This window comes from Oncorhynchus mykiss, chromosome 2, assembly GCF_057628025.1.
Source record: "Oncorhynchus mykiss isolate SJ-2025 chromosome 2, ASM5762802v1, whole genome shotgun sequence".
NCBI lineage: Eukaryota > Metazoa > Chordata > Actinopteri > Salmoniformes > Salmonidae > Oncorhynchus > Oncorhynchus mykiss.
In genome coordinates, this window is record NC_143023.1 from 2,885,001 (window position 1) to 2,903,380 (window position 18,380).

At 47.7% G+C, this 18,380-nt stretch overlaps 1 protein-coding gene across 2 annotated transcripts in view; it reads left to right on the plus strand.

Annotated features, from left to right (window-relative positions):
• Positions 1–18,380, plus strand: part of LOC110514512 (lysophosphatidylcholine acyltransferase 1) — a 63,362-nt gene that overhangs the window by 31,509 nt on the left and 13,473 nt on the right. For both annotated transcript variants that reach the window (XM_090216012.1, XM_090216004.1), the window contains exons 4-6: positions 3,858–3,970; positions 4,560–4,620; positions 12,337–12,395. In XM_090216012.1, the coding sequence (XP_090072138.1) occupies positions 3,858–3,970; positions 4,560–4,620; positions 12,337–12,395 (233 nt within the window). The remainder of the gene's footprint in view (positions 1–3,857; positions 3,971–4,559; positions 4,621–12,336; positions 12,396–18,380) is intronic.

An 18,380-nucleotide genomic window follows, 5' to 3' on the forward strand; every position in this document is an offset into this window, starting at 1 on the left:
TCACTAGGCCTGTACTGTAGAAGTCCTCTAACCTGTGATCTTGTGTCACTAGGCCTGTACTGTAGAAGTCCTCTAACCTGTGATCTTGTGTCACTAGGCCTGTACTGTAGAAGTCCTCTAACCTGTGATCTTGTGTCACTAGGCCTGTACTGTTGAAGTCCTCTAACCTGTGATCTTGTGTCACTAGGCCTGTACTGTAGAAGTCCTCTAACCTGTGATCTTGTGCCACTAGGCCTGTACTGTAGACACGTGGACATTGAAGTCCTCTAACCTGTGATCTTGTGTCACTAGGCCTGTACTGTAGACACGTGGACATTGAAGTCCTCTAACCTGTGATCTTGTGCCACTAGGCCTGTACTGTAGACACGTGGACATTGAAGTCCTCTAACCTGTGATCTTGTGTCACTAGGCCTGTACTGTAGAAGTCCTCTAACCTGTGATATTGTGCCACTAGGCCTGTACTGTAGAAGTCCTCTAACCTGTGATCTTGTGTCACTAGGCCTGTACTGTAGAAGTCCTCTAACCTGTGATCTTGTGCCACTAGGCCTGTACTGTTGAAGTCCTCTAACCTGTGATCTTGTGTCACTAGGCCTGTACTGTTGAAGTCCTCTAACCTGTGATCTTGTGTCACTAGGCCTGTACTGTTGAAGTCCTCTAACCTGTGATCTTGTGTCACTAGGCCTGTACTGTTGAAGTCCTCTAACCTGTGATCTTGTGTCACTAGGCCTGTACTGTAGAAGTCCTCTAACCTGTGATCTTGTGTCACTAGGCCTGTACTGTAGACACGTGGACATTGAAGTCCTCTAACCTGTGATCTTGTGTCACTAGGCCTGTACTGTTGAAGTCCTCTAACCTGTGATCTTGTGTCACTAGGCCTGTACTGTAGAAGTCCTCTAACCTGTGATCTTGTGTCACTAGGCCTGTACTGTAGAAGTCCTCTAACCTGTGATCTTGTGTCACTAGGCCTGTACTGTTGAAGTCCTCTAACCTGTGATCTTGTGTCACTAGGCCTGTACTGTAGACACGTGGACATTGAAGTCCTCTAACCTGTGATCTTGTGTCACTAGGCCTGTACTGTAGACACGTGGACATTGAAGTCCTCTAACCTGTGATCTTGTGTCACTAGGCCTGTACTGTTGAAGTCCTCTAACCTGTGATCTTGCGTCACACAGAAGATCATTACTTATTATATTTAAGTACAGTTCTGACTGTGTTTTACCTTTGCTGATATTCATAGAGACCTACGAGGGGAAAACCTTTTACTGCAGCGTTGTTGGCTGAGTGTCAGGCCGGAATCTAATAACCTCCTCAACATCTTGTTAGGGTAACCAGGCGTAGCACAGGGAGTGGATTTGGACATTCATTGTGTTCAGCATCAGCAAGCCTACTCTGTAATAGAATCACGTTGGCTGTGTAGTGGCTAGACTAGATCCCTGGGACTAATGGCTGTGTAGGGTAGTGGCTAGACTAGATCCCTGGGACTAATGGCTGTGTATTGGCTAGATTAGATCCCTGGGACTAACGGCTGTGTAGTGTAGTGGCTAGATTAGATCCCTGGGACTAATGTCTGTGTGATGGCTAGAATAGATCCCTGGGACTAATGACTGTGTGATGGCTAGAATAGATCCCTGGGACTAATGACTGTGTAGTGGCTAGACTAGATCCCTGGGACTAATGACTGTGTCGTGGCTAGGCTAGATCCCTGGGACTAATGTCTGTGTAGTGGCTAGACTAGATCCCTGGGACTAATGACTGTGTAGTGGCTAGACTAGATCCCTGGGACTAATGACTGTGTCGTGGCTAGGCTAGATCCCTGGAACTAATGGCTGTGTAGTGGCTAGACTAGATCCCTGGGACTAACGGCTGTGTAGTGTAGTGGCTAGATTAGATCCCTGGGACTAATGTCTGTGTGATGGCTAGAATAGATCCCTGGGACTAATGACTGTGTGATGGCTAGAATAGATCCCTGGGACTAATGACTGTGTAGTGGCTAGACTAGATCCCTGGGACTAACGGCTGTGTAGTGTAGTGGCTAGACTAGATCCCTGGGACTAATGTCTGTGTGATGGCTAGAATAGATCCCTGGGACTAATGACTGTGTAGTGGCTAGACTAGATCCCTGGAACTAATGGCTGTGTAGTGGCTAGACTAGATCCCTGGGACTAATGTCTGTGTAGTGGCTAGATTAGATCCCTGGGACTAATGGCTGTGTAGTGGCTAGACTAGATCCCTGGGACTAATGGCTGTGTAGTGGCTAGACTAGATCCCTGGGACTAATGACTGTGTAGTGGCTAGACTAGATCCCTGGGACTAATGGCTGTGTAGTGGCTAGATTAGATCCCTGGGACTAATGACTGTGTAGTGGCTAGACTAGATCCCTGGGACTAATGGCTATGTAGTGTAGTGGCTACATTAGATCCCTGGGACTAATGGCTGAGTCGTGGCTAGATTAGTTCCCTGGGACTAATGGCTGTGTAATAGCTAGACTAGATCCCTGGGACTAATGGCTATGTAGTGGCTAGACTAGATCCCTGGGACTAATGACTGTGTAGTGTAGTGGCTAGATTAGCTCCCTGGGACTAATGGCTGTGTAGTGGCTAGACTAGATCCCTGGGACTAATGGCTGTGATGTGTAGTTGCTAGACTAGATCCAGGTCCAGGTCCAGGTCAATAATACAGTAGTTCTGACCCAGAGACAGACTCAACACCACAGGGTCCAGGTCTGTAATACAGTAGATCTGACCCAGAGACAGGCTCAACAATACAGGGTCCAGGTCTGTAATACAGTAGATCTGACCCAGAGACAGGCTCAGCACCACAGGGTCCAGCTCTACAGTACAATAGTTCTGACCCAGGCTCAACCCCACAGGGTCCAGCTCTGCAGTACAGTAGTTCTGACCCAGGCTCAACCCCACAGGGTCCAGGTCTATAATACAGTAGTTCTGACCCAGGCTCAACCCCACAGGGTCCAGGTCTGTAATACAGTAGATCTGACCCAGAGACAGGCTCAGCACCACAGGGTCCAGCTCTACAGTACAATAGTTCTGACCCAGGCTCAACCCCACAGGGTCCAGGTCTATAATACAGTAGTTCTGACCCAGGCTCAACACCGCAGGGTCCAGCTCTACAGGACAGTAGTTCTGACCCAGGCTCAACACCACAGGGTCCAGCTCTACAGGACAGTAGTTCTGACCCAGGCTCAACACCACAGGGTCCAGCTCTACAGGACAGTAGTTCTGACCCAGGCTCAGCACCACAGGGTCCAGGTCTCTAGTACAGCAGTAGTCTCTGATATAGAGGACATTGAGACCTGTGTCAAAGCAGGGGGAAGTGAAAGTGAGAACCTTGACTAGAGGAAGTGTTCTTGAAGAGTGAACCCTGTGTTGGACCCTGGTGTGACCTTTCAAACTGACAGGAGTGTGGTTTTGAGTCAGGAAGTGTGGTTTTGAGTCAGAACGGTAACCGTTGCAGTTCTGTAAATGATTGGACCTGGACAAGGGCTGGATAACCACTGAAGCTGAGTTCGTAGATAACCACTTCCTGTTAACCTAACAGATTCTCTGTTGTAAAATTACAACCGAAATTGTACAGGATCTTCACGACTAGACCTATTAGGTTCATATGTAGAAAATGTTAGCTCGGCAGATACCTTTATCCTGGTCCCAGATCAGTTGCTGCTATCATTCCAATTCAAGTGTAGATCTTATTAGGTTTTTATGTACAAAATGTTAGCTAGGCAGATACCTTTAACCTGGTCCCAGATCAGTGTTAATGAGTGGAATGCTGTTACCCAGGCTAGTATACCTTATGGCCCCAGCACTAGTATGTGTCTGACTGTTGTGTCTCCTGTCCTCCAGCCCTGATCAAGTACATCAGACCAGTGTTTGTCTCCAGGTCAGACCAGGACTCCCGTAAGAAGACTGTTGAGGAGATCAAACGCAGAGCCCAGTCTGGAGGAGAATGGCCTCAGGTAGAGTTTCTCTCTCTCTCTCTCTCTCTCTCTCTCTCTCTCTCTCTCTCTGTCTCTCGCTCGCTCTGTCTCTCTCTCTAGCTCTCTCTCTGTCTATCTCTGTCTCTCTCTCTCTGTCTCTCTCTATCTAGCTCTCTTACTCTGTATCTCTCTCTCTCTGTCTCTCTCTCTCTAGCTCTCTTACTCTGTATCTCTCTCTCTCTGTCTCTCTCTGTCTCGCTCTCTCTCTCTGTCTCTCTCTCTCTAGCTCTCTTACTCTGTATCTCTCTCCCTCTAGCTCTCTCTCTCGCTCTCTCTGTCTCTCGCTCGCTCTCTCTCTAGCTCTCTTTCTCTGTATCTCTCTCTCTGTCTGTCTGTCACTCACTCTCTCACACACACACACACACACACACACACACACACACACACACACACACACACACACACACACACAGGACAAAGTAAACAAAGAGCCATGGTCTTGTGTTCAGTAAACAAACTAGATGTGGAGAACAGCCACCTAACAATGTTCAGGATGTACCCACTCAGATTATCTCATTACCATGGAAACACGTGTCTGATAATGTGGCTGATGTTCCCCTCTCTCCAGATAATGATTTTCCCAGAGGGAACGTGTACCAACAGGTCGTGTCTCATCACGTACAAACCAGGTATGTTAGATTGTACCGTGAGGAGGAGACAGGAAAGGTAGGAGAGTTGGAGAGTCAGAAGGACATGTTGGATCAGAACCCATGTTGACTCTGGTACCACTAGGCTATACATGTTGGATCAGAACCCATGTTGACTCTGGTACCACTAGGCTATACATGTTGGATCAGAACCCATGTTGACTCTGGTACCACTAGGCTATACATGTTGGATCAGAACCCATGTTGACTCTGGTACCACTAGGCTATACATGTTGGATCAGAACCCATGTTGACTCTGGTACCACTAGGCTATACATGTTGGATCAGAACCCATGTTGACTCTGGTACCACTAGGCTATACATGTTGGATCAGAACCCATGTTGACTCTGGTACCACTAGGCTATACATGTTGGATCAGAACCCATGTTGACTCTGGTACCACTAGGCTATACATGTTGGATCAGAACCCATGTTGACTCTGGTACCACTAGGCTATACATGTTGGATCAGAACCCATGTTGACTCTGGTACCACTAGGCTATACATGTTGGATCAGAACCCATGTTGACTCTGGTACCACTAGGCTATACATGTTGGATCAGAACCCATGTTGACTCTGGTACCACTAGGCTATACATTTGGATCAGAACCCATGTTGACCTGTATCCCCTAGTTCACGTACTGTCCTGTGTCTCCTAGTCCACGTACTGCCCTGTGTCTCCTAGTCCACATACTGCCCGTGTCTCCTAGTCCACATACTGCCCTGTGTCTCCTAGTCCACATACTGCCCTGTGTCTCCTAGTCCACATACTGCCCTGTATCTCCTAGTCCACGTACTGCCCGGTGTCTCCTAGTCCACATACGGCCCTGTATCTCCTAGTCCACATACTGCCCTATGTCTCCTAGTCCACATACTGCCCCGTGTCTCCTAGTCCACATACTGCCCCGTGTCTCCTAGTCCACATACTGCCCTGTGTCTCCTAGTCCACATACTGCCCGTGTCTCCTAGTCCACATACTGCCCTGTGTCTCCTAGTCCACATACTGCCCTGTGTCTCCTAGTCCACATACTGCCCTGTATCTCCTAGTCCACGTACTGCCCGGTGTCTCCTAGTCCACATACGGCCCTGTATCTCCTAGTCCACATACTGCCCTATGTCTCCTAGTCCACATACTGCCCCGTGTCTCCTAGTCCACATACTGCCCCGTGTCTCCTAGTCCACATACTGCCCTGTGTCTCCTAGTCCACATACTGCCCTGTGTCTCCTAGTCCACATACTGCCCCGTATCTCCTAGTCCACGTACTGCCCGGTGTCTCCTAGTCCACATACGGCCCTGTATCTCCTAGTCCACATACTGCCCTATGTCTCCTAGTCCACATACTGCCCCGTGTCTCCTAGTCCACATACTGCCCCGTGTCTCCTAGTCCACATACTGCCCTGTGTCTCCTAGTCCACGTACTGACCTGTATCTCCTAGTCCACATACTGCCCTGTGTCTCCTAGTCCACATACTGCCCTGTGCCTCCTAGTCCACATACTGCCCCGTGTCTCCTAGTCCACATACTGCCCTATGTCTCCTAGTCCACATACTGCCCTGTGTCTCCTAGTCCACATACTGCCCTGTGTCTGACCCCACATACTGCCCTGTGTCTCCTAGTCCACATACTGCCCTGTGTCTCCTAGTCCACATACAGCCCTGTGTCTGACCCCACATACTGCCTTGTGTCTCCTAGTCCACATACTGCCCTGTGCCTCCTAGTCCACATACTGCCCCGTGTCTCCTAGTCCACATACTGCCCTATGTCTCCTAGTCCACATACTGCCTTGTGTCTCCTAGTCCACATACTGCCCTGTGTCTCCTAGTCCACGTACTGCCCCGTCTCCTAGTCCAATTACTGCCCCGTGTCTGACCCCACATACTGCCCTGTGTCTCCTAGTCCACATACTGCCCCGTGTCTCCTAGTCCACGTACTGCCCTGTGTCTCCTAGTCCACATACTGCCCTGTGTCTCCTAGTCCACATACTGCCCCGTGTCTCCTAGTCCACATACTGCCCCGTGTCTCCTAGTCCACATACTGCCCTATGTCTTCTAGTCCACATACTGCCCTGTATCTCCTAGTCCACATAATGCCCTGTGTCTCCTAGTCCACATACTGCCCTGTGTCTCCTAGTCCACGTACTACCCCGTGTCTCCTAGTCCACATACTGCCCTGTGTCTCCTAGTCCACATACTGCCCTGTGTCTCCTAGTCCACATAATGCCCCGTGTCTCCGAGTCCACATACTGCCCTGTGTATCCTAGTCCACATACTGCCCCGTCTCCTAGTCCACATACTGCCTCGTCTCCTAGTCCACATACTGCCCTGTGTCTCCTAGTCCACGTACTGCCCCGTCTCCTAGTCCAATTACTGCCCCGTGTCTGACCCCACATACTGCCCTGTGTCTCCTAGTCCACATACTGCCCCGTGTCTCCTAGTCCACGTACTGCCCTGTGTCTCCTAGTCCACATACTGCCCTGTGTCTCCTAGTCCACGTACTGCCCTGTGTCTCCTAGTCCACATACTGCCCTGTGTCTCCTAGTCCACATACTGCCCCGTGTCTCCTAGTCCACATACTGCCCTATGTCTTCTAGTCCACATACTGCCCTGTATCTCCTAGTCCACATACTGCCCTGTGTCTCCTAGTCCACATACTGCCCTATGTCTCCTAGTCCACATACTGCCCTGTCTCCTAGTCCACATACTGCCCCGTGTCTCCTAGTCCACATACTGCCCCGTGTCTCCTAGTCCACATACTGCCCCGTGTCTCCTAGTCCACATACTTCCCTGTCTCCTAGTCCACATACTGCCCCGTGTCTCCTAGTCCACATACTGCCCTGTGTCTCCTAGTCCACGTACTGCCCTGTGTCTCCTAGTCCACATACTGCCCTGTGTCTCCTAGTCCACATACTGCCCTGTGTCTCCTAGTCCACATACTGCCCCGTGTCTCCTAGTCCACATACTGCCCCGTGTCTCCTAGTCCACATACTGCCCTGTGTCTCCTAGTCCACATACTTCCCTGTATCTCCTAGTCCACATACTGCCCTGTGTCTCCTAGTCCACATACTGCCCTGTGTCTCCTAGTCCACATACTGCCCTGTGTCTCCTAGTCCACATACTGCCCTGTGTCTCCTAGTCCACATAATGCCCCGTGTCTCCGAGTCCACATACTGCCCTGTGTATCCTAGTCCACATACTGCCCCGTCTCCTAGTCCACATACTGCCTCGTCTCCTAGTCCACATACTGCCCTGTGTCTCCTAGTCCACGTACTGCCCCGTCTCCTAGTCCAATTACTGCCCCGTGTCTGACCCCACATACTGCCCTGTGTCTCCTAGTCCACATACTGCCCCGTGTCTCCTAGTCCACGTACTGCCCTGTGTCTCCTAGTCCACATACTGCCCTGTGTCTCCTAGTCCACGTACTGCCCTGTGTCTCCTAGTCCACATACTGCCCTGTGTCTCCTAGTCCACATACTGCCCCGTGTCTCCTAGTCCACATACTGCCCTATGTCTTCTAGTCCACATACTGCCCTGTATCTCCTAGTCCACATACTGCCCTGTGTCTCCTAGTCCACATACTGCCCTATGTCTCCTAGTCCACATACTGCCCTGTCTCCTAGTCCACATACTGCCCCGTGTCTCCTAGTCCACATACTGCCCCGTGTCTCCTAGTCCACATACTGCCCCGTGTCTCCTAGTCCACATACTTCCCTGTCTCCTAGTCCACATACTGCCCCGTGTCTCCTAGTCCACATACTGCCCTGTGTCTCCTAGTCCACGTACTGCCCTGTGTCTCCTAGTCCACATACTGCCCTGTGTCTCCTAGTCCACATACTGCCCTGTGTCTCCTAGTCCACATACTGCCCCGTGTCTCCTAGTCCACATACTGCCCCGTGTCTCCTAGTCCACATACTGCCCTGTGTCTCCTAGTCCACATACTTCCCTGTATCTCCTAGTCCACATACTGCCCTGTGTCTCCTAGTCCACATACTGCCCTGTGTCTCCTAGTCCACATACTGCCCTGTGTCTCCTAGTCCACATACTGCCCCGTCTCCTAGTCCACATACTGCCCTGTGTCTCCTAGTCCACGTACTGCCCTGTGTCTCCTAGTCCACATACTGCTCTGTGTCTCCTAGTCCACATACTGCCCCGTGTCTCCTAGTCCACATACTGCCCCGTCTCCTAGTCCACATACTGCCCTGTGTCTCCTAGTCCACATACTGCCCTGTGTCTCCTAGTCCACATACTGCCCTGTGTCTCCTAGTCCACATACTGCCCAGTGTCTCCTAGTCCACATACTGCCCTGTGTCTCCTAGTCCACATACTGCCCTGTGTCTGACCCCACATACTGCCCTGTGTCTCCTAGTCCACATACTGCCCTGTGTCTCCTAGTCCACATACAGCCCTGTGTCTGACCCCACATACTGCCTTGTGTCTCCTAGTCCACATCCTGCCCTGTGTCTCCTAGTCCACATACTGCCCTATGTCTCCTAGTCCACATACTGCTTTGTGTCTCCTAGTCCACATACTGCCTTGTGTCTCCTAGTCCACATACTGCCCTGTGTCTCCTAGTCCACATACTGCCCCGTGTCTCCTAGTCCACATACTGCCCCGTGTCTCCTAGTCCACATACTGCCCTGTGTCTCCTAGTCCACATACTGCCTTGTGTCTGACCCCACATACTGCCCTGTGTCTCCTAGTCCACATACTGCCCTGTGTCTCCTAGTCCACATACGGCCCTGTGTCTGACCCCACATACTGCCCTATGTCTCCTAGTCCACATACTGCCCAGTGTCTCCTAGTCCACATACTGCCCTTTGTCTCCTAGTCCACATACTGCCCTGTGTCTCCTAGTCCACATACTGCCCCGTGTCTCCTAGTCCACATACTGCCCTGTGTCTCCTAGTCCACATACTGCCCTGTGTCTGACCCCACATACTGCCCTGTGTCTCCTAGTCCACATACTGCCCTGTGTCTCCTAGTCCACATACAGCCCTGTGTCTGACCCCACATACTGCCTTGTGTCTCCTAGTCCACATCCTGCCCTGTGTCTCCTAGTCCACATACTGCCCTATGTCTCCTAGTCCACATACTGCCTTGTGTCTCCTAGTCCACATACTGCCTTGTGTCTCCTAGTCCACATACTGCCCTGTGTCTCCTAGTCCACATACTGCCCCGTGTCTCCTAGTCCACATACTGCCCCGTGTCTCCTAGTCCACATACTGCCCTGTGTCTCCTAGTCCACATACTGCCCTGTGTCTGACCCCACATACTGCCCTGTGTCTCCTAGTCCACATACTGCCCTGTGTCTCCTAGTCCACATACGGCCCTGTGTCTGACCCCACATACTGCCCTATGTCTCCTAGTCCACATACTGCCCAGTGTCTCCTAGTCCACATACTGCCCCTGTGTCTCCTAGTCCACATACTGCCCCGTATCTAAAACTTTGGAGAATTTGTTTGTCGTTTTAGTCGCATGTTAGTCCGTATATTTTTTTTCATCAAATAATGAACATTTACTTTTTAATCGTCCATCATCCCCTCATATAGCTGGACACTTTGCTATTTTATCATACAGTCTACAAAGCCTTGGCTTCAGGTTAAAACAATGTAAAAGGCTAACAGCTTTTTCCTCCCCATCATAACTTTAGGATGGGGGGGGGGGGGTTTAAAAAGGGGAGTATCTCTTTCCTCCCCATCATAACTTTAGGATGGGGGGGGGGGGGGGTAAAAAAGGGGAGTATCTCTTTCCTCCCCATCATAACTTTAGGATGGGGGGGGGTTTAAAAAAGGGGAGTATCTCTTTCCTCCTCATCATAACTTTAGGATGGGGGGGGGGGGGTTTAAAAAAGGGGAGTATCTGAGCTTTCCAATAACGTTGGTCATTATTACGGTTCTCCTGATATTCAGCTAAATGTAATAACTACAGCCTCAACACAGATGAATGACAGAACACACACACACAGGTGAATAGAGCTTCTGATGTCATCAACAAGAGCTTCTATCTTTTTATCCTCCGACGTGGAAATAAGACCCGAGTAAACATGTGTTTCTAGTTGATGTCAGTTACTATTGAAGTGACCCGGCAGCGAATCAGTTCAAAAGACTGACGAGTGTCTGAACTGACCGCCCAGGTGCTGAGATCAGATTAATCACCACTGTCTAACTGACCGCCCAGGAGCTGAGATCAGATTAATCATCACTGTCTAACTGACCTCCCAGGTGCTGAGATCAGATCAATCACCACTGTCTAACTGACCACCCAGGAGCTGAGGAGGAGAGCTGGTCAGATCAGATTAATCACACTGTCTAACTGACCGCCCAGGAGCTGAGATCAGATTAATCATCACTGTCTAACTGACCTCCCAGGTGCTGAGATCAGATCAATCACCACTGTCTAACTGACCGCCCAGGAGCTGAGGAGAAGAGCTGGTCAGATCAGACCAATCACCACTGTCTAACTGACCGCCCAGGAGCTGAGATCAGATTAATCATCACTGTCTAACTGACCTCCCAGGTGCTGAGATCAGATCAATCACCACTGTCTAACTGACCACCCAGGAGCTGAGGAGGAGAGCTGGTCAGATCAGATTAATCACACTGTCTAACTGACCGCCCAGGAGCTGAGATCAGATCAATCACCACTGTCTAACTGACCGCCCAGGAGCTGAGATCAGATTAATCATCACTGTCTAACTGACCTCCCAGGTGCTGAGATCAGATCAATCACCACTGTCTAACTGACCACCCAGGAGCTGAGGAGGAGAGCTGGTCAGATCAGATTAATCACACTGTCTAACTGACCGCCCAGGAGCTGAGATCAGATCAATCACCACTGTCTAACTGACCGCCCAGGAGCTGAGGAGAAGAGCTGGTCAGATCAGACCAATCACCACTGTCTAACTGACCGCCCAGGAGCTGAGATCAGATTAATCACACTGTCTAACTGACCGCCCAGGAGCTGAGATCAGATCAATCACACTGTCTAACTGACCGCCCAGGAGCTGAGGAGAAGAGCTGGTCAGATCAGACCAATCACCACTGTCTAACTGACCGCCCAGGAGCTGAGATCAGATTAATCACCACTGTCTAACTGACCGCCCAGGTGCTGAGATCAGATTAATCACCACTGTCTAACTGACCGCCCAGGAGCTGAGGAGGAGAGCTGGTCAGATCAGATTAATCACACTGTCTAACTGACCGCCCAGGAGCTGAGATCAGATCAATCACACTGTCTAACTGACCGCCCAGGAGCTGAGATCAGATCAATCACACTGTCTAACTGACCGCCCAGGAGCTGAGATCAGATTAATCACCACTGTCTAACTGACCGCCCAGGAGCCGAGATCAGGCCAATCACCACTGTCGAACTGAAAGATGTTCAGTTCTCTTCCAATCAGAGGATTCCGTGACATATTCTGCACAGGACGGCATGTTTCTGATTGGACAAACGGATGAGAAGGAGCTTCATGACTACATTTGAATGGACATGAAATATCAATAATTATAATAATATATTCCATTTGGCGGATGCTTTGAGCCACTTCCAGTCGTGCGGACGGACATTTTACATCTGGGTTAGCTACTGTCGCCGTGGGCCGAGGCCCTTGTATGCTGTCTAGAATATTCTAGTTTCTTAGTTTTTGTGGACTGTAGTCCAGTGTGTGTAATGGTGTAATGGTTTCTGTCTTGTCACACAGGAGCGTTCATCCCAGCGGTGCCAGTTCAGCCTGTGGTGATAAAATACCCCAATAAAATGGTAAGAAAGAAAACACAACACAACACCTAGCAACACAATACAACACCTAGCAACACAATACAACACCTAGCAACACAATACAACACCTAGCAACACAATACAACACCTAGCAACACAATACAACATCTAGCAACACAATACAACACCTAGCAACACAATACAACACCTAGCAACACAATACAACACCTAGCAACACAATACAACATCTAGCAACACAATACAACACCTAGCAACACAATACAACACCTAGCAACACAATACAACATCTAGCAACACAATATAACACCTAGCAACACAATACAACACCTAGCAGCACAATATAACATCTAGCAACACAATACAACACCTAGCAACACAATACAACACCAAGCAACACAATATAACACCTAGCAACACAATATAACACCTAGCAACACAATATAACACCTAGCAACACAATATGACACCTAGCAACACAATACAACACCTAGCAACACAATATAACATCTAGCAACACAATATAACACCTAGCAACACAATATAACACCTAGCAAAACAATATAACACCTAGCAACACAATATAACACCTAGCAACACAATACAACACCTAGCAACCCAACATAACACCTAGCAACACAATACAACACCAAGCAACACAATATAACACCTAGCAACACAATATAACACCTAGCAACACAATATAACACCAAGCAACACAATATAACACCTAGCAACACAATATAACACCTAGCAACACAATATAACACCTAGCAACACAATATGACACCTAGCAACACAATACAACACCTAGCAACACAATACAACATCTAGCAACACAATACAACATCTAGCAACACAATACAACATCTAGCAACACAATATAACACCTAGCAACACAATATGACACCTAGCAACACAATACAACACCTAGCAACACAATATAACATCTAGCAACACAATATAACACCTAGCAACACAATATGACACCTAGCAACACAATACAACACCTAGCAACACAATATAACACCTAGCAACACACTACAACATCTAGCAACACAATATAACACCTAGCAACACAATATGACACCTAGCAACACAATACAACATCTAGCAACACAATACAACATCTAGCAACACAATATAACACCTAGCAACACAATATGACACCTAGCAACACAATACAACACCTAGCAACACAATATAACATCTAGCAACACAATATAACACCTAGCAACACAATACAACACCTAGCAACACAATATAACACCTAGCAACACAATATAACACCTAGCAACACAATACAACACCTAGCAACACAATACAACACCTAGCAACACAATATAACACCTAGCAACACAATATAACACCTAGCAACACAATATAACATCTAGCAACACAATATAACACCTAGCAACACAATACAACACCTAGCAACACAATATAACACCTAGCAACACAATATAACACCTAGCAACACAATATAACACCTAGCAACACAATACAACACCTAGCAACACAATGCAACACCTAGCAACACAATATAACACCTAGCAACACAATACAACACCTAGCAACACAATACAACACCTCGCAACACAATACAACACCTAGCAACACAATACAACACCTAGCAACACAATACAACACCTAGCAACACAATACAACACCTAGCAACACAATACAACACCTAGCAACACAATACAACACCTAGCAACACAATACAACACCTAGCAACACAATACAACACCTAGCAACACAATATAACACCTAGCAGCACAATACAACACCTAGCAGCACAATACAACACCTAGCAACACAATACAACACCTAGCAACACAATATAACACCTAGCAGCACAATACAACACCTAGCAGCACAATACAACACCTAGCAACACAATACAACACCTAGCAACACAATATAACACCTAGCAACACAATACAACACCTAGCAACACAATATAACACCTAGCAACACAATACAACACCTAGCAGCACAATATAACACCTAGCAGCACAATACAACATCTAGCAACACAATACAACATCTAGCAACACAATATAACACCTAGCAACACAATACAACATCTAGCAACACAATACAACATCTAGCAACACAATACAACATCTAGCAACACAATACAACATCTAGCAACACAATACAACATCTAGCAATGCAACACAACACCTAGCAACACAATACAACATCTAGCAATGCAACACAACACCTAGCAACACAATACAACACCTAGCAATGCAATATAACACCTAGCAACACAATACAACACCTAGCAATGCAATATAACACCTAGCAACACAATACAACACCTAGCAACACAATACAACATCTAGCAACACAATACAACACCTAGCAACACAATACAACACCTAGCAACACAATACAACACCTAGCAATGCAATATAACACCTAGCAACACAATACAACACCTAGCAATGCAATATAACACCTAGCAATGCAATATAACACCTAGCAACACAATACAACACCTAGCAACACAATACAACACCTAGCAACACAACATAACACCTAGCAACACAATATAACACCTAGCAATGCAATATAACACCTAGCAACACAATACAACACCTAGCAACACAATACAACACCTAGCAACACAATACAACACCTAGCAACACAATACAACACCTAGCAACACAATATAACACCTAGCAATGCAATATAACATCTAGCAACACAATACAACACCTAGCAACACAATACAACACCTAGCAACACAATACAACATCTAGCAACACAATACAACACCTAGCAATGCAATATAACACCTAGCAACACAATACAACACCTAGCAACACAATACAACACCTAGCAACACAATACAACACCTAGCAATGCAATATAACACCTAGCAACACAATACAACACCTAGCAACACAATACAACACCTAGCAACACAATACAACACCTAGCAACACAATACAACACCTAGCAACACAATACAACACCTAGCAACACAATACAACACCTATCAACACAATACAACACCTAGCAATGCAATATAACACCTAGCAACACAATACAACACCTAGCAATGCAATATAACACCTAGCAACACAATACAACACCTAGCAACACAATACAACACCTAGCAACACAATACAACACCTAGCAATGCAATATAACACCTAGCAACACAATACAACACCTAGCAATGCAATATAACACCTAGCAACACAATACAACACCTAGCAACACAACATAACACCTAGCAACACAATACAACACCTAGCAATGCAATATAACACCTAGCAACACAATACAACACCTAGCAACACAATATAACACCTAGCAACACAATATAACACCTAGCAACACAATATAACACCTAGCAACACAATAGAACACCTAGCAATACAATATAACACCTAGCAACACAATATAACACCTAGCAACACAATATAACACCTAGCAACACAATATAACACCTAGCAACACAATAGAACACCTAGCAACACAATAGAACACCTAGCAATACAATATAACACCTAGCAACACAATATAACACCTAGCAACACAATATAACACCTAGCAACACAATAGAACACCTAGCAACACAATATAACACCTAGCAACACAATAGAACACCTAGCAACACAATACAACACCTAGCAATACAATATAACACCTAGCAACACAATATAACACCTAGCAACACAATAGAACACCTAGCAACACAATATAACACCTAGCAACACAATACAACACCTAGCAACACAATACAACACCTAGCAACACAATACAACACCTAGCAACACAATATAACACCTAGCAGCACAATATGACATCTAGCAACACAATACAACACCTAGCAACACAATACAACACCTAGCAACACAATATAACACCTAGCAACACAATATAACACCTAGCAACACAATAGAACACCTAGCAACACAATATAACACCTAGCAACACAATAGAACACCTAGCAACACAATACAACACCTAGCAATACAATATAACACCTAGCAACACAATATAACACCAAGCAACACAATAGAACACCTAGCAACACAATATAACACCTAGCAACACAATACAACACCTAGCAACACAATACAACACCTAGCAACACAATACAACACCTAGCAACACAATACAACACCTAGCAACACAATATAACACCTAGCAACACAATATAACACCTAGCAACACAATAGAACACCTAGCAACACAATATAACACCTAGCAACACAATAGAACACCTAGCAACACAATACAACACCTAGCAATACAATATAACACCTAGCAACACAATATAACACCTAGCAACACAATATAACACCTAGCAACACAATACAACATCTAGCAACACAATACAACACCTAGCAACACAATAGGACACAGCAGCAGCACAACACAACAGCCAGGCTGGTTGGTAAACACCCTCTCTGCTGAGAAGAGCATCAGCCCTGTCTGTCTGAATCTCTCTCTCTGTTACAGATATAACTGTGAGGACAGAGAACTGATTTAGTTGTTCTGTGATTTGTTGTGCGGTCTGGCTAAGCTGTGTGATATCCCCCCCACCCACCTTGAGCAGGGTTTCATGGGGACTTCCTGGAAAACCTCCTGGGGTTGACTTGATGTGCCCTTTACTGAGGTCTGATTGTGTTAGTGTTAGAGCTAGGGCTCTGTCTGTAAACAGCTGGGCTGAATGGGATCTGGACACATGGAGGCATCCATCAGTGATGCCTGGGACCACACAGCACGCAGTCAGTATCTCCTATAGCCCTGGGGCCACACAGCACGCAGTCAGTCTCTCCTATAGCTCTGGGGCCACACAGCACGCAGTCAGTATCTCCTATAGCCCTGGGGCCACACAGCACGCAGTCAGTATCTCCTATAGCCCTGGGACCACACAGCACGCAGTCAGTATCTCCTATAGCCCTGGGACCACACAGCACGCAGTCAGTATCTCCTATAGCCCTGGGGCCACACAGCACGCAGTCAGTCTCTCCTATAGCTCTGGGACCACACAGCACGCAGTCAGTATCTCCTATAGCCCTGGGACCACACAGCACACAGTCAGTCTCTCCTATAGCCCTGGGGCCACACAGCACGCAGTCAGTCTCTCCTATAGCTCTGGGACCACACAGCACGCAGTCAGTATCTCCTATAACCCTGGGACTACACAGCACACAGTCAGTCTCTCCTATAGCCCTGGGACCACACAGCAGGCAGTCAGTCTCTCCTATAGCCCTGGGACTACAGAGCAGGGAGTCAGTCTCTCCTATAGCCCTGGGACCACACAGCACACAGCCAGTCTCTCCTATAGCCCTGGGACCACACAGCACACAGTCAGTCTCTCCTATAGCCCTGGGACCACACTGCACACAGTCAGTCTCTCCTATAGCCCTGGGACCACACTGCACACAGTCAGTCTCTCCTATAGCCCTGGGACCACACTGCACACAGTCAGTCTCTCCTATAGCCTTGGGACCACACAGCACACAGTCAGTCTCTCCTACAGCCCTGGGACCACACAGCACACAGTCAGTCTCTCCTATAGCCCTGCGACCACACATCACACAGTCAGTCTCTCCTATAGCCCTGGGACTACAGAGCACACAGTCAGTCTCTCCTATAGCCCTGGGACCACACAGCACGCAGTCAGTATCTCCTATAGCCCTGGGACCACACAGCACGCAGTCAGTCTCTCCTATAGCCCTGGGACCACACAGCAGGCAGTCAGTCTCTCCTATAGCCCTGGGACCACACAGCAGGCAGTCAGTCTCTCCTATAGCCCTGGGACCACACAGCAGGCAGTCAGTCTCTCCTATAGCCCTGGGACCACACAGCACGCAGCCAGTCTCTCCTATAGCCCTGGGACCACACAGCACGCAGTCAGTCTCTCCTATAGCCCTGGGACCACACAGCAAGTGGTCAAGACCACTAACTACCTGGTAACCAATTAAACCACAAACTACTGTATACCTGATAACTAAGCTGTTGTTGTTGTTGTTG